General features: G+C 46.9%; 1 protein-coding gene across 1 annotated transcript in view; it reads left to right on the top strand.

Moving 5' to 3' along the window:
* Positions 1 to 22,167, top strand: part of LOC146200477 (uncharacterized) — an 89,639-nt gene extending 67,472 nt beyond the window's left edge. Inside the window, exons 2-7 of the mRNA XM_084592374.1 lie at positions 3,044 to 3,115; positions 5,594 to 5,736; positions 7,715 to 7,808; positions 14,407 to 14,434; positions 17,893 to 18,141; positions 21,899 to 22,167. Of these exons, the coding sequence (XP_084448500.1) occupies positions 3,044 to 3,115; positions 5,594 to 5,736; positions 7,715 to 7,808; positions 14,407 to 14,434; positions 17,893 to 18,141; positions 21,899 to 22,167 (855 nt within the window). The remainder of the gene's footprint in view (positions 1 to 3,043; positions 3,116 to 5,593; positions 5,737 to 7,714; positions 7,809 to 14,406; positions 14,435 to 17,892; positions 18,142 to 21,898) is intronic.
* Positions 22,168 to 24,311: the final 2,144 nt, after the last annotated feature.

Here is a 24,311-nt window from a genome sequence, read left to right as displayed (position 1 = left end):
ACGGGCCTCGCGCCGCGCCGGCTTGATAAAAATGTGCGCCGATTTCGTGACAAAAGGTTACATCTGGTAACTTTAAGATTATATAGGAGTTTTGGTGGGAGTTTATGCATCGTTTGAACCTAGTGATAGAACGAAAGCTGTGAGAGTTGCAGCGAATTTTTCTGCGGACACTTGGATTTAATGTGCCGCCATGACAGCGCTCCAACGAACCTTCTGTACTAGCAAGTCACTGTTGTCGTTCGCCTCTACAAGCTACCAAGTTATCTGTCTTCTTCTTTTTGTTTCTTCTTTTACTTCTTCTATTTCTTCGTTTTCCTTTTCTTCTGCTTCTTTTCCTTCTTCTTTTTCTTCTTTTCTTTCTTCCTCCAACTCCTGGGCCAGCTCTCGGTCTATACCATATGACAGAAGCGGCAGAAAAAAAGCTTGAAGCAAAGATCACAATTAACGCTAGGGAAACCGTACCGGCCGCGCGCGGCGATGTTGGCGCGGCCAAGAGAAAACGGTGGCGGCTTTTAAGCACGGTGCGTATTCCGAGTTGGCGTCGTTTCCATACGCGCAGTTTTCGCTCTCAACTGGAGTCACCTGACTAATGGAAACACCGGAATCGGGTGCCAGTTCGGTTCCCACCACTTCCGACTGCGAAATTTTCACCAATAAGATGAGGGCGAAAACGACACAAAGTCAGAATACGGGCCCAGCTAGGCTCCGCTCCGACGTGCAGGCCGACTGGCGCCCGACTGCTCCGATCTCGACGAGGTGGTGGCATCAATCGACGCACCGATGGCCATTACCATGGTGTGAATAGGGCAAAGACAGCCAAAAAAATGTGTTTGCTGACGATTTGCTAACTGCTATCGGCCGACGAACATCCCGCGCCTTTAAGTCGCGATACTCAACACGGTAGGCTTGAAAATCAATATGCAGAAGACTAAGGTAATGTTCAACAGCATCAGGAAGGAACAGCAGTTTACATTAGGTAGCGAAATACTGGAAATAGTAGGCGAATATGTCTACTTAGGACCGGTAGTAACCGCAGATCCGGACCATGAAAAGGAAATAACAAGAAGAATAAGATTGGGATGGAGCTCATTTGGCAAGCACTCGCAGATTATGACTAGCAGCTTACCGGTATCGCTCAAGAGGAAAGTATACAACAGTTGCATCTTGCCTGTACTCACCTATGGGGCTGAAACGTGGAGGCTAACCAAGAGAGTTCTACTTAAGTTGAGGACAACCCAGAGGGCTATGGAACGAAAAATTCATAGAGATAATTCATTAAGAGATAGAAAGCGTGCAGAGTGGGTAAGAGAAATAACTCAAGTTACCGACATTCTAGTGGAAATTAAGAAGTAATGGACATGGGCAGGACATGTAGTGCGAAGAGAGGATAACCGATGGTCGCTGAGGGTAACAAACTGGATTCCAAGGGAAGGAAAGCGTAGCAGGGGGCGGCAGAAAGTTAGGTGGGCGGATGAGATTAAGAAGTTCGCAGCGGTCAAGTGGATGCAGTTAGCACAGAACCAGGTTAATTGGAGAAATGTGGGAGAGACATTCGCCCTGCAGTGGGTATAGTCAGGCTGATGATGGTGATGACTCAACAGTGACCACGGTGGCGTTTTCGTTTGCCTGCTAAGCTTTAGGAGACAAGTAAACGGCGTTGTGCCTCGTCCAATGAGCGCTAAGTGCACCCTGAAACGGTATAAATTTCATTCACGGTATAGTTTTACGCTTGGCAGTTCTTTTCACGCGTGACCTCTGCTCCGGTGAGAAATTTTTATATTATTAGCGTTCTCCTGGTCGCTCCTGCACTTGCCTAATAGAGAGCACATCCAAACGTCACCCAGCACGGCATTCTTGAAATATATCGAGCGTTTAAGTGCAAATGCAATAAGACGGTGGCCGGTATCTCCTGTGGCGTCTCCCTTTAGTATCAAGGGGCTTTACCCTTTAGTGCACAGCTACGCCTCTAGCGGCCAGCGCTGGCTTTATGTGAAACTCCGGCGGGAGCTTCTGACCAATAGGAGCATTGAAGGACTCTGGTCGCAGTCTTCCGCCGAAGAACAGTGCACCTTGACAGTGCTCGCATGTAAGCTGGTATGGCCAAGTCTCGGAAGTTTCGTTTTTATTTCAGCAGTGTGCCATATTTATCCAACGTTGACGTAACGACACGTATTCGCCGACTGGGCCAAAACTAAGGGCTCACTTCTCTATACGCGTGAAGTTGATCGCTGTTTCATACGTCTGTCACCTTATAACTTCAGCAGTTACCGTGCTAACCGTCCATATCTGCTTGAACGAAGGAAGCTCCGCGAGTCTTCAAGTCCTCACATGCGCGCTTTGCAGATCGGTTTCAGAACATCTCGCGTCTGTATTCTACTACTTTACCTCACCTCGTTCTGACATGCAATCAAATGCAGAGGCAAGCAGCCTGACGCTGTGGGTTTCAACCGAATGAAAATCGGAACATAACCTGCACATGCTAAGCATACTTTAAACCGCAGTTTATGCCTAAACAAACATTCAAATCATATGCAGAGGTAACGTAAGCCTGAAAATGTAATGCCTCTGTTACACGAATACTTTCTATCCTCACTGAAAATCTGCGTTCAACTCAATGCAGATCGAGGTTGTCATACGGCAACATTCAAGTGCAATTGAGCCCGAGACTGCTTAGCTCGAAGCCCTTCCTCAAGCGCTCTTGAGTTTTCATGCACATTCGAGCTTAAAATAAAAGCGAATGAATTCATTAAAACCTCAAATATCAACACAGAAATATAATAAAGGGCATGACAGATCATCGTTAAAACATGCTTGTTTATATTAAGGTATTTTTGACACCTAACGCACACGAAGGAAACTTCTCATTGGTCATTCAAAACGGCCGTGCAGCATCGGATGGTTCAGTCATTCCTGAAAACCTCAAAGCATATTGAGTTCAGTCAGAGTGGAAAGTACTATTGTGACACAGTTATTATATATAGCGCATTTATTGAGGAAGAAATTTATGATAAATGCCCCCTTTTTTTTTTCTTGCAATCTGCAGGTCAACAGCTGCTGCTCCCTGGGATTTCTGGTGAAATGTGCCGCAGCGACTGCGCTGATGCTTGTTTACTTTGTGAGTACAACTTGTGTTCGCGGCCTGTTTCCTAATCATATGCAATAAAAAACAAAGACAATGAGTAGAATGATGAACCTATTTATGCAGCACACGTGTCGCCAGCATCCTTCGGTATTGTAGAACTCTAGAGTTGTGAAAATGTACCCGTGCACGTGTGCCTTTTCATCGGTCTACGTTTTGAACTGCAAAGATCTCGTACATTTCATAAAATCTGGGCGAGCGTATTTTCAGTGAGAGGGTGTTTATGAGCCCAATTTTTATCATATGTTTAGAATGAACGGTTACAATCCGCCGATGCTCCCTTAGGACGCTTGTAGGTTTATAGTACTACAAAAACTCTTCGACTGATTTCTGATGGCACTGTTATCTACTCCGCGCGGAGCACACGACAAAGACAAAACGAAGATTGTGCTACACACCCTAAGATATACCATTCCCATTAATATGTTCATAATTGCATCTTACTATATCCCGCAGTTCCCTCAGAACTAAATGGGACACCCAAAAGTGCTGGACTCAACAAGATTGAAGATACTTGCAAGGCTTCTCTGTAAGAAAATCACGCGGAGACGTATACTAGCCTAGTGATTTAGGTGCAGACTGCACCCGATGTAACGCTGAGAGGGGATACAGATATTTTGTATGTTTCAGTTTATTATCTGTTTTGTGCAATGCCCCACTCAATCTGCTGAAACAGCACGCAGAACAGCTGCGTTTACGGCGCAATCGCCCTTCAGCTCGCTTAGTGTTGTCTGTACTGCACGCATTTTCTAGCTGCGCTATTCACGTGGCACCACCGGTAACCTCGAGAGCACTCGAGAGCTCTAGGGCTCTGCTGCCGGAGCTAGACGGCGAGCAGGAGTCCAGATAAAGCGAGCGCTGTCGCCTCACATTAACCATTGGCATGCACAGACAAAATATCCCTACACTGCTCGGTCTGTGGCACTGCACACCAGGCGGCCTACGGGGGGAAAACTGGTTGCCGCGGAAATTGCCGCGCGGAATGCATTTGGCGTTGCGTCACCTGCTGTACTATCTACCTCACTGACATGCGTATCCGTCCCGAAGCTTCCTTTTTTTTATTTATTTATTGAAAGGGAAAGGCGCGGTAACTGTCTCACTTGTTTTTCTGTGGACACCGCACCCGCGCCGTAAGGGAAGGGAGGAAGATGAGAGTGAAAGTGGAAAGAGAGAAAGAGGAGCCGCAGTGGAGGGCTACGGAGTAATTTCGACCACCTGGGGATCTTTAACGGGCGCTGACATCGCACAGCACACGATGCCTCTTCGTTTCGCCTCCATCGAAACGAAGCCGCCGAGGTCGGGTTCGAACCCGGGTACTCCGGCACAGTAGTCGGGCGTCTTACCACTGCACCACCCCGGCGGGGCCCGAAGCTTCCTTTTTCCAACTGATGGACAGAAACGCACAACGCCATTGGACTAAGATTTCTACCACTCTTCAAGATGATAGAGAAACGATATAATACTCGTGTCATCGATCCAAGCTGTTAGCGCTGTTTCGTCACAATTTTGCACACGGCAAGTAATTTGTCATCATAACTATGAGCAAGTAATGCACATCATCTCACTATATCTATCTTCAAATTATGTTCGGGCTTCCTTTAATCAGGCCTTTGTAGCACATTTGAATGCACAGCTAAACTTTTTATATATTTTATGTGTAATAAACTATATGTAGACTATTAATTTGTTCCTTTCGAAGTTTGGAAAAGGAAAAAGTGATTTACAACCCAGGTGCGTCGTTTGCAGCTGTCACCATTAGCGACGGCCGAATTTGAATGACATCAGCATGCTGAAAACTCAAGCCCAAACGTGCAGCTAGCGCTCAAAGAACGAAGGACGAAACCAGACATGTCTGGTTTAAAGCTGAAGGTCTATATGTTGGGAGAACTGTATGTGGAATCATTGATTGATTGATTGATTGATTGATTGATTGATTGATTGATTGATTGATTGATTGATTGATTGATTGATTGATTGATTGATTGATTGATTGACAGGAAGGGAAAGGCGCAGTATCTGTCACACTTGTTACAGATACTGCGCCTTTCCCTTCATGTGAACCAATCAATCAATCAATCAAGGAATCATCCGCTTTCACGGCTTTAGGACACCTGCCTACAGCTGAAAGCTACGTAATCGTCCTGCACCACTCGACATCTTTAAAGGATTAAGTAGCATTTTTGGTTGTCAGCGCTTCGCCAGTGCGCAATAGTGGCGGGCATCTAGACTAGTTTCGACCCTTTCGAGGATCATTAACGTGCAATCACACCTAAATACTGGGGTATGTCTTTATTTTGTCGTCAAAATACGGTCGCCTCGTGCGGGTTCGCATACGCGACATGCTGCTCAGAGTCAGAAGAACGGAGCCGCTAAGATATCCAAGTAGAAGCCGGTGTGCATAATGCCCATGCTGAGAAATGTGCGCGGTTGCTTACACGGACAAAACCTTCGCAGGCAAGCTACGTGCTCGGAGAGGGCTACTTGACCACGGCCGGCACCATCCGCCACGATAAGAAGGCAGGACGTCTTCCCGACCGGCACAAGGTCTACGACTGCCTCAACAAGTGCGACAAGAACCCGCCCTGTGCCTGCGTCAGGTGCGTGCAGATGCGTCATGGTGCGCACAGCTTCTGCCCTCTGGATGCAAAGCGATGTATAGTCGTAATGCAACTGATAAGGAGTCGTATACAAGGATCCAGAGTTTCGAATATCAGTTAGAGTTACATGAAAACCTAATTACGTTGAAAGTACAAGGCACACAAAAGGCATACGACGTTGTCATCATAATAAATTTAGACATTCGCACCTGTTGTACACTGCAGCTTCAGCGTTATCTGAAGTAACAGCCGTGTAAAAAGTTAAAATTGTATCTATGGTAACCAGAGTCATAGGTTATCATGGCTCATCTGAGATCAGGAGTGTCTCTTAGATGTCTCCTAATATGAGAATGGCGAAAGCCTACCCTTCCTCTCCTGTTATATGTCTCATTGTTTGCCTGTTATCGGCTTTTGTGCAGTGCTACATATAAATATAATAGTATACAGAAAAGGGAAGGCGCAGTATCTGTCACACTTTCTCCAAGTGTGCGTTTCGATCGTACACCATCGGTCCTGCCGAGTGGCGTTCCTTGGCACGCGTACAATAGTGGGGTTGCAGATGGCATGGAACACTAACAAAGAACGCGAAATCTCACGCACAGATCTCGCGCACCGGATTTCGTTTCACCAGCCTAGGAAGGCTTTTGTCTTGAAATTTCTCGGAGGTGCACACTGCGGAACTACTATCTCTGTGCGCGAGTGTCCAGCGTCAGTGTGTGTTTTGTTTCATCAATTTGCACCCTCACCTCGAATAGCCTGCCACGTACGGACACTTATTAACATGTCCGCGTCTTCCTAGTTAGGCTCGGTAAGATGGTACAATCGAGTTTACTCCTAGGCTCCTGCGCATTGCACTGAAAAAGTGACTGGAACGGCACTTCCTGCTAACAACCAATTTATAAATTGGCCATCAATAGCTCTGTAACTGGATGTCTGTTTACAGCACAGTAAATCATAGAACATAATTTCAAGATTTATGATTTCTCTTCTTTTTGGCCTAATATATTCATTAATTTTGTGAATAATTGACCGATGCTATCAGCTAGGCTTTGGCAATAAAGTATTTTTTTTTCTTTGTAAAATTCATACATCTTAGTTCTTTTCATTACGTCATTAGAAACAGAGCTCTGTTGGCTAGACTATATTCTGCTTTGTGGCAGCAACAGTGTTATGATTTGGTGGCAACCGTCTTTTAATTTACATCGCCCTGAAACAGCCTGTTTTCCTACAGTGAGGATAGAGTTAGGTGAAAGCTTAATGTCCCCCCAACCTCATATTTCTCGCGTACGTACACGTGCCTCCTGGATAATTATCCGCGCAGTAATCTGGGTGAGTACACAGTCTCATCTCATAAAGCCTGCATTGAGCACGTGCAACATGAAAATAATGCAGATGAGTAAGCACATTTAAGCGACTTTGCGCTGTTTTCCCGGCTCCATATTATTGGGTAAACAAAGTTTAAACGAACCAGAAATGCCAATCGCTCCTGATAGCACACACCAAACATAAAGAGAGAAGGTTTGAGGAAGTAACCGTTTTTATTTATATACTGGAAAACATGGGTCTGTGGCGACTGTAGCCCGTTCTGACCGGCTTTGAAAAGACTGCATGCTAACCATGTCCCGTCTGCGTGATTGGGCCATTGGGGCACGTTCGTGCCGGTACGCTAACAAAGCAGGCCTGGAGAATCATTATCCGTTCTAACTGCAGCACTAATGTGCAGGCCTTTCTAATGAACCATCTAATGAACCAGCCTGCCTCGCATACCGGCCGCAGCTTGTACCAGATCGCATCAATTGTTTCTTTTTTTGGAAGGACGCGGAAATGTTTTTTGTGCAAGATGAAATGAGAGTCACGCACACCCTCGCTAATAAAATTCACACGCTAATTCCTCATGCTTCTGAGTCCATGCAACTGTTTTGTAATTATTTGTGCACCGCAAATGCATGCACAAAGCAGCATGTGTCCTGTTGCGCAGGATATCCAACACCAAGAAGTACGCGTGTGACCTGATGACACCGTTTCCGCACGGCAAGCCCCTCACGAGCAAAGGATACGTCTACTACGCAGCGGTAAGCGGGGCCCACTTGCAATTATTGGACAGCACAAGCTTACTTTCGTAAAGGGTGTAACGAAGTATACTGCGGCAGCATAAACATATCGGAGACAGCAAAGCCATTGACGCAGCTTTGTGGCTGTATTTGGTAATGCAGCATTGTCATAGAGATATAAAGAGCCAAAATATTTATAGGGCTGTCTTGCGCTGCAGTATTTACCTTCATACAAATACTCGCGAAGCTAAGGCATCGAGATTAAAACGCCTCTTAACAAGTGGTACCGTTTATGAAGGTTGCCCGTAATAAAATGGTGAGATTTTACGCCTATACTTCTACACGATAATACGTTGTGAGTTGAAAGTTCTCGACGATCGGTCGGACGTCATTTAGCAAGATGATAAAATTTATTTCTAAGGAGAAGAACCGTCTACTCGCGCCAACAGGTTTCTCTTTTTTTTTTTGCTTTTTTTGCAAATCTTTACGCATTTCAGCGTTATTGTTCCCAAGTGAGCTGAAGTAGTTGCAGCAAAACAATATCGCACTTAAAGCTATTCTTACTAGGCTTCTGAAAACTTTTAGTATCTTTCCTGGCATCAAACTTTCGGGAATACACTACATTACATTTCCTGTACCCAATGTAGATAGTCTGGCTGTCTCGGGGATAACTTCGCCAAGTGTTTGGCACATTCGCACACTACTCAAGCCAAAGGGAACACCATACGGGTGATGCATCGATTTACATGCAGCTGTTCACACTGACTGAATAAATGTATACAAGCGCTACTCTCTGAACGTGGAAATCTCGCTTTCTCTAAGATTGCATGTGCACGATAAAAAAGAAACTCTGCAAAGCGTAAACGCACGCAGCATCTGTTACCAGCTCGAATGGGCAGACGCAGGCCATGACACTCAATCATGCATGCCACTAGTCTCCGAAAACCGGTCCCCGGATCGAATATACATAACAGGGCTCTACGAACGTGCCCGAACGTCCACACATTCTATCTTTCTTCGACAGCCGCTGGCCTGCGACCCTGTCAATCTGATTCTGGCACGCGTATCAATTCCTTGTTCTTTTTTTGATCATGCTCGTTGTCGCGAAACGCAGCTCTATCAATTTCTTCGTCGCAGAAGATGCGCCGAGATGTGTCTCGAAGATTTCGGCCACTCGCGTATGTCTCTGCAATGTTCTAGGTTGTGCTAGTCACTGTTTGCGGCTTCATCTATAGACGTTTCCTCGCCGCATATAAATTGAGTGTTTGTCGGTATGACGGAGTAGTAGATCGACGACCGCTGAGCACGATTGTTGCTGTCGCCGCCGCCGAGTTGTTCAGTTCTTTTGCGGATGTAATTCAGCCCAATAAAGAGTTGAGACCTGTGAAGGTCAAGTCTCCTCATTAGCTGCCGACAGCATTGTCACCACTATGTGAAATATAGTGGAGGTGCTGGCTTTCGTGTCCCGGTTTAACCCCTCAAGCCAAGACCACAACCCCGTTCCTGTCACCCTGAGGGACCAGCCAACAGGGCACCGAACCAGCCACCGACTTCAAGGGTTCCATCCCGAGCACGGTCTTCTGCCTGACCTCATTCGACCCTGGAAGGCGTCAACTTTCGCAATGGCCCAGTTAAGAGCACAGGTTGTCTTAGCGGAGCCCCTGCAGTCCCCCATCTTCCAAGGTCTGCCCACTGAAGACGCGGAAAACTGGATGGACCGCTTCGACCGCGTGGCTGATTTCGATGGTTGGAACGACGCTGCGAAACTCAGGCAAATCTACTTTGCTCTTCAGGGACCTGTCCGAGCTTGGTTCGAAAATCACGAGACTTTTTTGAAGGATTGGGAGACATTCAAAGCGGAGTTTTTGACCGCCTTTGCAAGTTCCTTCCAAAAGTAAAGAGCTCAAGCCCTCCTCCAATCAAGAAATCAGCTCCGAAATGAGCCTATCGTCGCTTATGTTGAGGAGATCAAGCGTCATTTCCGCCGCGCCGATCCCGGCATGACAGAAGAGACCAAGGTGAACCTATTGATGCGCGGTGTAAAAGATCAGCTATTTGCAGGTCTTCTTCACAAGCCGCCAAAGACCGTTGCAGGGTTCTGCCAGGAAACACCAAATATTAAAAATACCTTAGAGGTAAGGACGCGACTCTACAACCGGCCTCTTGAAACGCTGTGTGCAAACCACTACGACACCGCACCGACAAGCAGAGATAACCTCCGTGAAATGATCCGTCAAGTCGTTCGTGAAGAACTATGCCGACTTCTGCCGTCGCAATTGAGCGCAGTCGGAGAGGAAGTCCAGCAAGCATTGGGCATTCCTCAGGCGACGGCTCCGAGAGGTTAAACGCCAGAAGCAACAGGCATGAATTACGCTGCTGTATTACGTCGTCCTGTGCACCGACGTGACCTTCCAGGCCCTCGCCGCTACCGTCCTGTTCCCGAAAGCCGTCCCTTGGCCACCGCCCGCCAAACGTACGAACGCCCCTCGAGCCCCAAGAAATGCGACGCCTGAAGGACTTCTAACAACCGATCACACTGCTTGCATGGGGGTGAGGCTGGACACATCTTTCATTACTTTCCGTACAGGCGCATCGGCCTGCGCGGTTTCGCCATCGACGCCGCACGACCCCATCCTGGCGAGCGACCACAGGAAATCAACGACTCCTTGCGAAGAGGAGAGCACGCGTCGCCAAGTCGTCTGTCAAGCGCCCCATCGCCGTCCAGGTCCAGCTTTACGTCGCCGGAACGAAGCTACGTGCAAGGAAGATCTCCTAGCCCGCGCAGGGGAAAAACATAGAGCAAACTTTGGAGGTGAGGCTGCTTCACGGTGGAAACACCAAGATCCTCCGCCGACGACGACGAGTGACGACCACGCAGCCAATAAATGGCTGTTGAACACGACGACAACGTCGACGAGAACACGACCGGACTCGATGTTTATGCCGCCGCCCAGCGAAGTGACAACGATGTGCCCCGGCCGCGACCTCATCAAATGAAGAAGCCAAGATCGAACACCGAAGCCTATATGTAATACGAGGACACAAATGATCTCAAAGTTGCTGTCGACGGCCGCACGGTTACCGCCTTAGTGGACGCTGGAGCTGACTATTCTGTCATCAGTGGAGCATTCGCCGCCCAGCTCAAGAAAGTGACGACCACTTGGGATGGCCCGCTAATTCGTACCGCTAGTGATAACCTTATTACGCCGTCGGGGCTATGCACCGCAAAGGTTAGAATAAATGGACGTACTTAATCTACCAACTGCGTCGTTCTACAGCAGTGCTCGCGTGACATGATTTTCGGTATGAATTTTCTGAATGAACATCGGGCGATCATCGTCCTTCGCTCAAAACGCATCAAGCTCTCGACGGACAAAGCCATACCTGCTACGCGAACTCCGACGCATCACGTCGCTCTCAACGTCCTTGATGAGAATTGGGTGTACTGCTCAGATCAGCGTCATCGTCCTGTGGGTACCAAATATCCAGTTGTTACTGAATAGAGGAATTGGCATCGCAAGAGGCATCACCCACTTCCAGAATGTACAGGCTCAGTAACCAACCTCACCGAATAACACCGGGATCTCAACAAGAGAACAAGGTCGCCTTCCTCGACGAATTAGCAGACATCACCGATGTATTCGCCCTCTCCGACGAGCCCGCAAATGACCAAACTGACCAAGGCCACCCTCCTAGCTAGGTTCGATATTAATCCAGCACTACCCCGAAGCAGGAAAGACCAGATACGGACCGTTCTTCAAAATTACAGCGAATGCTTTTCGTTAGCTTCGGAAGTGCAAACTCCTTTCGCCAGGCACCGCATCGTCAGAGGTGAACACGTCAGACCTTTGCGCCAAAGTCCTTATGTATTTTTGCGAGAACGCCAGGCCATCCGCGATCAAGTAGACGAAATGCTTCCGGACGACGTTATCCAGCCATCAAGAAGCTACTGGGTGGCGGCGGTCGTTTTGGTAAGAAAAAAAGACGTCACCCTCCGCTTCTGCGACGATTACCGGTGCTTTAATAGCATAACAAAAAAGACATCTACCCTCTCCCCCGCATCGACAATACGCGGTTATGCAACGCTAAATACTTCATTTCGATGAACCTGAAGAGCGGCTATTGGCAAATTGAGGTGCACGAAAGAGATCGCGAAAAGACCGCATTCATCTCACCGGACGGCCTATTCGAGCTCAAAGTGCTTCAATGCGGCCTCTGCTCCACACCAACGACGCTTCAACAGGTAATGGACACTGTGCTGGCGGGCTTGAAGTGGCAGATTTGTCTGGTATACTTGGATGATGTCATTTTCTTCTCCTCAAGGTTTCAAGACCACCTGAAAAGGCTTCGGACCGTACTCGAAGCAATCAAGACATCAGAGCTAACGTTGAAACCAGAGAAATTCCACTTCGTCTCCAAAGAACTACGGTTCCTAGGTCACATCGTTAGTAAGGATGGTGTTCACCCTGACACGGAGAAAACAGCTGCGATCGCAGTTTCCACAGCCAACCAACAAGGAAGCTGTATGCAGGTTCCTTGGGCTATGCGATTAATATTGGTGATTTGTCAGGAATTGTTTCTCCATCGCCGAACCTTTCACGCAGCTTAGAAAGGTTGACGCACCTTTTAAATGGGAAGCGCCGCAATATTATTCTTTCAAGGAACTTAAGCGCCGCTTACATTCTTCTTCTGTACTCGGGCACTTCGACGAAAATCCGGAGACAGAAATTCACTCCGACGCAAGCAGCGTAGGCCTAGGTGCCGTTCTTGTACAGAAAATTGACGGACAGGAAAACGTTATCGCGCACGCTAGCCGTTCACTATTCGACGACGAAGAAAACACGTCTTTCCATCATTTCGGGTACATCAAAATTTTGCCCCTATTTTTACGGACGACCATTCAAGGTTGTGAGCGACCACCATGCTCTGTGCTTGCTCGCCAACTTTAAAGATCCGTCTGGCCGCATTGCGCGATGGAGCCTGCGTCTTCAAGAATTCAACATCACTGTCATCTATAAGTCTTGCCGCAAACATTCCGGTGCAGACTGCTTGTCACGAGCCCCAGTCAACATGTCGCCGAAAGAAGACGACGAAGACGCTTTCTTGAGACCGGTAAGCGCCAACGGTTTTGCACAGCAGCAGCGCTCGGACCCTGAGTTGAGAGCCCTGGCTTATTACCTCGAAAAAAAGTTCGCTTCTCCTCCTGCTGTATTTAGGCGTCAGTTATCGTCCTTCGCATTAAACTATGTCGTCATCGTGAAGAACTTCGTAGCCAACAAAATCGCGTAGCTCCTTGTGCCCAAAAACAGGAGATTCTGCAGGCGCTGCACGATGAGCCGCCAGTGGGGCATCTCGGGTTTGTGCGCACGTTGCGCAGGATAAAAGAGGAATATTACTGGCCACGGTTACCTGGCGACGTTGCTCATTATGTGAAAACGTGCCGTGAGTGTCAGCGACGCAAGCTGGTCTACTGAACCCAATACCGCCCCCTATTAAGCCCTTTCAATAAATTGGGATCAACCTCCTCGGCCCCTTCCCAACTTCATCAGCGGGGTACAAATGGATCATCGTGGCAAACGGTTCCATGACCCGTTACGTTGAAGCAAAAGCTCTGCCCAATGCTCCTGCGACACGGCACCCCTGAAGTGCTCATCGCGGACAGAGGCATTTCATTTACGGCGCAGCTCACGCAGGCCATCTTGCACTACAGCCAAACGAGCCACCGGAGGACAACTGCCTACCATCCACAGACAAACGGACTTCGAAGCCCCCCCAACGTTAGAAATTTGTAATTAAGTCTCCTTGCCTCCTTTTCGAAATGATCAACGCTTTGTCATCAGCATGGACGGAATAGTGCAGGACTCCGGTAAGTTCGATCGCTTGGGATTTCGATCGCATTCACTCTTAACGAGCGCAAAAAGAAGACTGCAGGAGGGAAACGACATCACACTTGCGCTCGCTCGCAATTGAATACTTATTGGAAAGATAAGAGCTGTGTATAATACCCAAAAAGACATATGTCAGTCATATATAAGACGTGACTAAAAGAAAGCATTTTATCTTGCTAAATCATCTGACACGTGTATCACCATTCCGTCGGTCACATGTGAGTTGAAATTGCCTTCCTTGAAGAAATGCGTTTTTCGCCATGATTGTCTGTTTTTTTATTATCTGCGATTAGTGCATCTTTGTGCCAGTATAATTTCTAATTTTTCCTGCATACATCTTTATGTTTTGCTGATTTCTGCTGTCTTATTTCGAATCGAGTGATCGCTTGATTTGTGTCGTCTTCTCTCCTGTCGTCTCGTTTTTGCGTTGAATAACAATGAACTGGTCTCACCTAGCCGAACGTATGATGTTCCTGAACGTGCATCGCAACGCACAGTACACTTGCACTGGGCGTTTCGCATCCATCGAAACGCAGCCGCCGTGGCCAGAATCGAAACCGCGTCCTCGAAATCCCATGTCGAGCACATTAAGCCCTTAGACACCGCGGCACAGCGCATCGTTTAATGGAATACACAGCAAGCGTTCTTTTATAGCCCTGGAGAGTGTGCATGAATAAGCAGATATTTGTGCTAATGAGTTGTATTTTTTTCTCACTCTCTAACGCTTCCAGAACCGCTACAAGGACACACTGTACAATGGTGAGTTCCCAAAATGCTTTGACGGTTACGTTCGCAAGCAATGTTTCGGTAACTATCTTTCTCGAGATGCTGTCGTGGAGCTGAAGGAGCGAGAAGATTGAATGCTCCGTCCGGATTAATTTATTGGATTAAACCTGCTTTTCATACAAATGTGGCTAGAAACAAGACTAGAGCCCTTAAAAGGGACTCTGCCACGAACGTAATTTTTGCAAGGATTATGTTCGTGCTTAATCCTTCGAACGATTACGTTCGTGGTTGGACAAAAGCTATAATTCAGAATGTAATAAAATCAAGCAACTTTATTTCAAGTGTATGAGGCGTACAAAAAGAAGGAGGTCAAAAGGCGCAACGTCAGACAAGAGCCTTTCCCTCTTTTGTCGCGCGCGAGCCACGCCCATTTACGTCAGCAGACCTCCTTTTCACATGAAAAGTCTTAGGCCGTTAACAGACCCCCGGGTGCATATTTATCGCACCACAAGCTCACTTTTCCTTACCTTTTCTGTAAGGACATCATTAATTGTCGCTTGTTCTTTAACCATTATTGTCTTTGTATTTTCCCCCTGTAACTTTCTCTGATATAGCGCTCTATTATCCTCTGTTTGTTTTAAAGCTTTCTCGTTGACCTCTTTGCTTCCGGCTCGATTGCCGGCACGGCAAAAACGCGAGGCACCTCTCTTTCGTGGGGTAACTAGGCTGATTTCCCGCAACATAAGTGCGTAAATATTACATTTAAACTTATTTTTATCCTTCCGGTAACTTTCCATGTCGTAGTTTCGATCTATCCCATTGGCTTCATTTATTTCGACATGCTTGCTTACTACTTGTACATATATTTTCTTTCTACTGATAACAGCACAACAATTTTATTCAACAAAAGATAACAGGCCGAGCATGACAGCCTGCAGTAGGCAACCCTACTCTCCTTTTTCCTTTGAGCGCCAATCCAGACGAGGCAGGTGATGACGGAAAATTAAGGCGGGAGATACGAACTAGACTGCTGAGCAGCATGTCATTAGAAAGCGCAATGGGCTACGTCCGTATAGGCAGAGCGGCACTTGGGACAGGATGATGGCGATAGAGGAAGAGGCGGAAAGGGATGACTAGCGCATTCATACGACATTGCCGGAGAAGGCGAGCCTCCAGATGAGCGGTTGGGTAAACACGTGTCGCGACAAAGTAGTAAGTAGACGTCATTGGTGGTGGTGGTGAAAGACACTTCTTGGCTCAAAAGAGCATTCACAGGGAGTAATGATTTGACCAGCCCCTAAGAGGCCAGTCCTCACAAGCACTAGGTCGGGTCCTTAGGACGGGACTGCAGCGGCGTCGGCCGCTGCCCGGGCGGGCTCATCATCATCATCATCATCAGCCTGATTATACCCACTGCAGGGCGAAGGCCTCTCCCATAGTTCTCCACTTATCCACTTAACCCGATTCTGTGCTAGCTGCATCCACTTGACCCCTGCGAACTTCTTAATCTCATCCGCCCACCTAACTTTCTGCCGCCCCCTGCTACGTTTTCCTTCCCTTGGAATCCAGTTTGTTACTCTCAGCGACCATCGGTTATCCTCTCTTCGCACTACATGTCCTGCCCATGTCCATTTCTTCTTGTTATTTTCTACTAGAATGCCGGTAACTTGAGTTGTTTCTCTGACCCACTCTGCACGCTTTCTATCTCTTAATGTTACCCCTACCATTTTTCGTTCCATAGCCCTCTGGGTTGTCTTCAACTTAAGTAGAACTTTCTTGGTTAGCCTCCACGTTTCAGCCCCATAGGTGAGTACAGGCAAGATGCAACTGTTGTATACTTTCCTCTTGAGCGATACCGGTAAGCTGCTAGTCATAATCTGCGAGTGCTTGCCAAATGCGTTCCATCCCAATCTTATTCTTCTTGTTATTTCCTTTTCATGGTCCGGATCTGCGGTTACTACCTGTCCTAAGTAGACATATTCGCCCACTACTTCCAGTATTTCGCTACCTAATGCAAACTGCTGTTCCTTCCCGAGGCTGTTGAACATTACCTTAGTCTTCTGCATATTGATTTTGAAGCCTACCTTTCTACTTTTCCTGTCTAGGTCATCAATCATTATTTGCAGTTCATCCCCCGAGTTGCTTAGCAAGGCAATGTCATCAGCAAATCGTAGATTACTGAGGTATTCTCCATCTACCCTTATCCCTAACTGCTCCCATTCCAAGTCTCTGAATACTTCCTCTAAACAAGCTGTGAATAGTACTGGGGAGATTGTGTCTCCTTGCCTAACACCTTTCTTTATGGAAATTTTGTTACTTTCTTTATGCAGAACTATGGTTGCTGTGCAGCCACTATATATGTCTTCCAGCACTATATATATCTTCCGGGCGGGCTCAACCAAGGCATTTTGGGCCTGTAGGTCAGAGCATTCGAGCAGGGTCGCCTCCCAGTCCTCCCGGGTGGGACCGGGATGAGGGTTGATAGCAGGGTTTGAGGGGCAGGCCCACATAATGTGGTTAATGTCCGAAGACTTCTCCGCACAGTGCGGACAGCTGCTCGAGAAATTTTAGAGCTGCCAGGCACAGCAAAGTATTTATATATAGGCGGGGCAGAAGCCGCTCCTCCGCCTTTGAGAGGCCTTTACACGGGCGGGGATAAATGCCGTGACCAGATTGATATAGTAAAACAATATCTTTGAAAGAATAAGCTGGAGTGAATTCGAGTTCCTGATCATCGAGGTCAGAGGGGAATACCCGGTGAGAGAGCACGCAGGCGGTGGCGTCAGCTGCCTCATTTCCCTCAAGACCCATGTGAGCAGGAACCCAAATGATATTCCGGTGAGTGAGGTCCCCGGTGTAGACGCTGTTTTGGAGAAGGTGATAGGCTAGGTACGGTACCGAGCCCTGTTCTACGTTCCGACTGGCCTCCCGCGAGTCGGAAATAATTGTTTTGGAAGTGGGTTGAGCTGCAGCTACTGCAATGGCGGCCTCCTCCGCATGTGCTATGATACGGGGTCGAATAGTAAGTTCTTTGGTAAGTACGTAAGTAAGTAGTAAGTAAGTTAGTGGTGCGTCGTCCGAAGACTCTTACCGTTTGTGCCCCGTGAACAGTATCGCCAATGAGTTTATGGGTCAACTTATGGCCATCAAACCCTGAATGCCCAGAAACTCAACGATCCAGAAAGCAGGGGAAGGTTGTAGTGTTGAGACCACTCGTTCAGCCTCCTGTTGAAGTAAAATGTGTTAGATGCACTCTAGTTTGTGGCCGAGAGAATCTTGCGAGTATGAGTAGAACGTTATCATCATAATACGTGCCTGTAAGTTGCCTGCCATGTAGTGCTGTATCATAGGTTTCTCATTACCTGACCCCATAATTACCATTACCTGACCCATTACCTGACCCCATTCCCATAATCTTTTCAGCGACATCCAGCAGTGTCGCTGAAGATAAGCTATAATTAATACGCAAATCCACCCTACGGTATGCGCAGAGACCGGGACTGGTATTAACTACGCCTACAAGAAAAAGACTCAACAGAGCTCTACGTATGAGCTGTACGGTATCCAGTACACATCCGACAAGGCGGTGGACGGCTCGCACAACACCGATGGCCTGAAGCCGCCCTACTTCGCGCACACGCTGGACTCCTACTGGAACGAGCTCTTCCCTTGGTGGATGGTCGACCTGGCGCAGGACATCACCGTCACGGGAATCCGCATTCGCAACCGCAAGGAATGGGGTACGTGCCACGCATGGTTGTTCTGGTTCTACTTCGCGTCCGACCCAAAGCGCAGCAAACTGTGTGCAGGGAATGCGTCGGTATACCCACAGCCATTAGACACCATAGCAGTTAAACTATCCACTACCTTATAGATTCGTCCTTCTGACCGGTCCATACGAAACATTCGCTTTTTCAGAAAGAATTAACTGCCCTCTGAGTGTTAAGTTTTCAGCTGCCAATACTGTTTTTAAGATCTTTGTTCAATATGTCCGGCTATATGAGAGTAGTGTAGAAAGAAAAAAGACGTCTTGAATATGTCTTGTCGTCATGCGTATAAGCGTATGTGACAACGGTAAAGCACTAAGTTTTTATTTAATGAGTACGCATAAAAGAGCAGATTCCCCGACGCAGGTACTAGCCTTGTTTGCATGACCGAACTCACGACCATGAGGGTCGTGGCTAGTGTGGCCGGCAGCAGCTGCGTTCGGCCAGCGCGTGTAGCCGGTGGTTGCACAGTGCAATCGCATTATTTATTGCTTTCCTTGCATTATGGAAGCGGCCGAGTTACCCGCGTAAAAAACGGTCATGATTGATTTATTGAGGCTAACATTTATCTTACATGGCACTCACGGTTAGTGATAGTAATAGTGCACTGGTGCCGCTCTCACAAAGCATACCCAAGTGCACGCCTGGTTTGTGTCGAGTGAGCAACAAGTGTTCACTCTGAATAAACATTGCGGCTGGAAAGCCATGCGTTTGGACTAGTGAAAGATGAGGGCAGAAATGGGGCCTTGATTCACAGTCATGATTTTAATTGCGTAGTTCTGTCTCTGGCGCACCAGCGCAAATTGACAATCTGGCATTCATCCAAAGAACGAGGATTTTGAATTGTTGTGCTTGCTCGCGCTTTTCAGTTCATCATTCAGTCGGCACTCGGAAATTTTCAATACAAAGAGCAGTTACGCCACGTAATGCTTCTTCCGCTAAAATCATTAAAACACGGCAAAGCGACAAGCCAATCATCTGCTGTAGATTATTAGTGGTCATCATTGCCGGATAAAGCCTGGCTTTGCCAGAATCATATCCTGTAGTCGAACTTCTACGAGGAACTGTGCCCTGCAGAGCTCTCAATTATTTTTCCTGTGCGAAGCTGAAGCCATGACATTAAAATTTGCGATTACCTCGAGCTTGTTTCAGTGGAATATCGAGACCAACAATTGCTTCAGGAGATTATTGAGCATTAGCTCGATAATCGATCGCTGCCTCAGCGTTTCCACATTTTTTTTTTCAATTAGTCACCAGGGGGTTAATAGCTGAATGGGTTCCCAAAGTACACATTAGAAGCGTAAGTGCAAAACATGGGTACTGAATGACCAAGTGCTCTCATCCTTGCATCAAGCACCACCCACGCAAATGACATCCCTCTATAAGGATTTTGTGCATATGAAATATCTGTTCTAACGTAATGTAATGTAATGTGGTAAAGCAGGCAGATCTTCCGTAGAGGAGGAAGCGCTGTGCTGCAAGGAAGAGACAATTTGAGAAAATTAGTAAAAAAGCTCACATCTTACTGCTTTCAGGATAAGCCCGTAGATATTATTCCTTTAAAAATCACAGCAAAAGGACCGCAACATTCCATCGATAACAGTAACACCCTAGCTGTAGTAAACTCTCTTTTGCTGCAAAAAAAAAACGTTTATAAGCCTGAATTCCTGAACATCGTGGTAAATAGCCTGATTTACCACGATATGAAAAATACGTCCATTCTTACTCCACCTCCTCAATCTGTATGTGGTCAAACATTCAAGCGACAAAATAAAATGCAGTACAACATACGTCACTTCTTATGTTTCAGTATTTGAGTCACTTTCTTACACTTCGCTGGCGACACCAGATTAGAATCACCTAGTTGTTTTCGCACTGCGCTTCGTCACATATGTATGTATTGTGAACATAAATGACCCGCAAATTTTCTTGCATGTTTCCAAAATAAAGCGCGCGCACTTCATTATCTCTTGACTGCCAGTATTGAGATGAAGATCGGTGCATTTCTTTTCTTTCCTACTACAACTATAATGCAGTGCAAAGTACTGAGAGAGTTGAAACGTGCCATGGTGTTGGAAATCTAAGCAATGGTTCATTTGCGACAGCTAGCGCAGTGCACTCTCCCGGTTTTCCTTTTCTCACAGCCCAAATAAGTAGGCAGATTCTTGCCGAAGATTTATTGAGAAATTATGTAAACAATAAAAAAACCAGAAGCAATTAAAGTTCAACAGAAACGTTGGTTCCCACGCTGAGCGTACCCTGCTCAGAGCCCGCCAATTATCAGTCGCTCAAGCCAAAGAGAGGGCGAAAGGGTCCCTTCTTCGCAGCTGTTTTCCTTAACGCCAGTGAAAACATCAAAGCAGAGGCCGCGACAAAATACAGCCTCGAAAAAAGCTTTGCACTCCAATTATAAGGTTACGATTTCAGTATAAGCACAAGTCTCATCAACGCGTACGATTTCTCACAGCTCAGTCAACGTTAAGAAACCCCTTGTTCCATTCGATATATCCGACCGATTCTACCCAAACGATGAGGTGTACCCAACCGAGTACGCCCATTGGCACACAACAGCTGTCACAGGCCACATCATGATCCCTGCACCAAGTGGGGCATGTCTTATCTTACCTTTTAGCAATCTTTCTCCGTCCTCATCCTTATCTTCAAGTGAGGAATTACGTTCACAGCAAACAAACAAAAATATTACTGGTCTCACAAGACTCCCTAAGCAAGCCCGTTTTTATGTTGTGTGCGCGGTGGAGGGAATTCGTTGTCCCCAGTGGCAGCTCTACAGAGTTGCCACTTTTAGGGCAGGGCCAAAGCCGAGATAAACTGCACGAGTGCACAGCCATACAGGTTTGTGAAGGCGGTTATCAACCGCGATTTATTTCGCATGCCATCAATAACTGCGACCCTGAAAATAAGTGAAATAAATAATAAATGCACCACATTGTGGCTGTGAAATTCCCGGAAGACTAGTCCGCTAAAAAAGTTTGCTTCCTCCGAGTTTAGTATATATTTTAAGATTCCTTTACAGTTACAAATTCCGTACATGGTACTCGTCACTAAAACGATTATTGTCGCTTTTAGACGTACTTTTCAAGTCAGTTATCACATGACTCGAAATGAAAGCACCAACTGCCGGCATTTTGTGCGAAGTGGCTGTGGGACGACGAAACTTGCTCTAAAGTCTTTGTCATTTATTGGCCGCAAGCCATGAACATCTGTACACATATTTGTATTTAGTGCAGCTGCCATAATGTACCGGGAGATTAGAGCGTAAGCTCTACTTCTCACCTGTCAAACATCAAGGTCATCGGGCTCTGAATACTTTTCCTCTTCCGCATTCGCCACTAATTCCATATGGCTGTCAAGACTATTTGGTGCGAATAGAGGAACCATTTCATAGGTCAGGCTCTGCACTGCGTACGAAGAAAGATATCAGCCTCAACAACTTTCCACACCATCTCAGCGCGCTATTTAGATGTACCTGCCTTACAAATTAAAATATTCCCATTGAAGCATGCTCTGCTGGATTATTACGGCGATGACTGACATCCACAAAAGCCGAACGAGCTATAAGACTATAATATAAATGTCAGCCATTCCTGTCCTCCCCACCTGACCCTGCCGCCCTCTTTACGTTTTTTGTTTGATGTACATTTTGTTTTCTTGAGTGATCAGGCCCACTATGCCTCGGGCAAACTGAGCATCTACTGCGCCTACCACGCAGGGGACCGACTGCACGACTTTGACGTCCGCGTGGGACCGCTGCCCATCACCGCCGAGTTCAACGACGTGCCTTTCAAGGGCAACACGCGATGTCACTACCACGAGAAAGGCGGCATCGAGGACGAGGCGCTCGCGTTCCTCGAGTGCAAACCGTGCCCCGTGCGTGGCCGCTACGTCTCCATACAAATCACCCAGAACTGCACCGATTGCAAGGAGCCGCTCAAGAATGTCCTGCAGCTCGCCGAGGTCGAAGTGTTCGGCCTACCTTAAGCGGGGCCGGGTGTCCACCAAGACCTCAAATGACCGGCATCGGCCTGTCGAAGTCACGTGCTCAGCGATGACAGGGAAACCGAAAGAGAACATTTGCTGACTGGCACAAGATCAGCGACTTGCTATAGTGCGTGACCTTGAGTCCTTCCAGAGGACTTGGGCAGATCGAACTCTGGTGCGATCTGGGATCCATCGAGCTACGAAACAAGGCTATTTAGGCTAGATGCAAAGGTGTCTAGATGAGATGTGACGGGCCGCTTCAATTGTATATTTCAATTAGATCTTGCTTCTTCACGTTTTGATGGCAGCGGTTGTGGCGTAAGCGTCGTGGTATGTTCAGCGGATGGCAGCTTATTGCCACTACAACCCACTGCACTCCACTGTAATAGCATAAGTGTATTAGCATTGAAGAGGTCGCAAAACCTTATTCTTGAATCACAATGCAATCTAAAGGGGTATTGAACTCGGCGTCAGAATACGCTCTTATTATTCAATACGACGAAGGCCATTATAACAGCCGGGTACAAAAAACCCATACAAAACTCATATTATTTTTCTTCACAAAACATGTTATTCTCTTGATAATCAGCAAACAAAGCATTATAAATTTTAAACAAGTGAATATAGGTAGCTTTGCCCTTTACGTTGAAAATCCATTATTAGTAGGCGAGGAACACGAAGTTACAACATGGCAAATAACACAGCGCTGAAGTCGAGATGCACAAGCTTAGCAGCTTGTTGTCTTTAATGCCACGATAAAATTATTTGGAATTGCATTGCTTCATACACATCACAAATGTTTGTGATAAAGTGAGCTCCCACTCCGGGAATCAAGAATATCTATTTTGATCAAATAAATGACACCTTTATTGCAAACGTTCCTGTGCACAAATGTTATACAAAATTAAATGCACGAAGTATGTGACGTCATGGTGCTTTTGCTTTTAAGATGAAAGCCTTTCTAAGCTCATGGAGCGAAATCTTGTGCTCGAGATATGTGCGCGAGATCCGTCAACTGCGAGTGAGATCTTACGGGATGTGTTTTCCTTGGATGGATGGATGTAATATAGGAGCATCCCCTTTGAAACGGGGTGGTAGCAGTAGCTATCATGCTCATTTTTCTCCCTATATCTTAATTATTGATTTAGACTGATTACCTAAACCATCATTCTCTTTCTTAAATTTTTTGTTTCTACATTACTAACATTATGTCACTTCTCTGTTTTTAAGCCACCAATCTTCCAGTTGTTTTTTGCTAGTTTCCACCGCCGGTTTATTCACCCGGCCACTGGTATCTCTAAACCCCAGAGCTTCAGGAACAGTTACTGCGCCTGCATCAACTTCCGGGTGGATACCATTACATTCTAAATCCGGAGCGACATGCGCGCCACTCGCGGCGGCGAGCGCGTCCCTAACATGAAGGCTAGAGCAGACGACGGCGCCCGCAGTGCTGTGTGCGTCGACACGAATGAGCTCTGCGCTTCTTCCTCGATCACAAATGTCACATAGAAACAGCCGGACACACTGTTGCGTTGTAGGCTGCAGCAATACTTACATGAATTCGCCTGATACAACAACATTTTATGGCTTCCCGAGGCGGCATCGGGAGACGGAACGACGGCAGCGTTGGATTCGCCTTGTTCGCCGAGAAAAGTAAGTTGTAGCTTCATTTTTTTTTTTTTTTTTACGGAGATCATGTTGTAGAGGCAGGCACTTGTTGAAGTCTTAAAATGCGCAAAAGAGACGTTTCTTGGCATCTGCCGTGCATGTTGCACATACGTATGATATTGCATGCGCGTAGCAGAGTATGCTGCTCATTGGTTTTTATGTTTACCTCTGCAGCGAAGATGGCACGAATTGGGGGCTGTAAAGGTCAGGTTCGTTGTTGTCTTCAGTTCTTCTGAACCTCCTCAAAGTGCTCGTCAGGCGACGTGTTGTTCACACACACACACAATGAGACGTAGGACGACGAACTTGAAGTAACAAGACGAAACGAACTTCTATAACAAAAACACGAATTACCGAAAAGTTATTTACAAAAGAGAGGCTACTACACCGCAAGAGAGGCGCGGTGGTCGGGATTGCGAAATCGGCTGCGCCTCGGTCAAGAAGCCGCTAGATCTTTCCATCTGCGTCGCTTCCTC

The sequence above is a fragment of the Amblyomma maculatum genome, chromosome 2 (assembly GCF_055883805.1).
Source record: "Amblyomma maculatum isolate TAMU_Amacu chromosome 2, ASM5588380v1, whole genome shotgun sequence".
Lineage (NCBI taxonomy): Eukaryota > Metazoa > Arthropoda > Arachnida > Ixodida > Ixodidae > Amblyomma > Amblyomma maculatum.
This window is presented reverse-complemented; position numbering and strand designations above follow the sequence as displayed.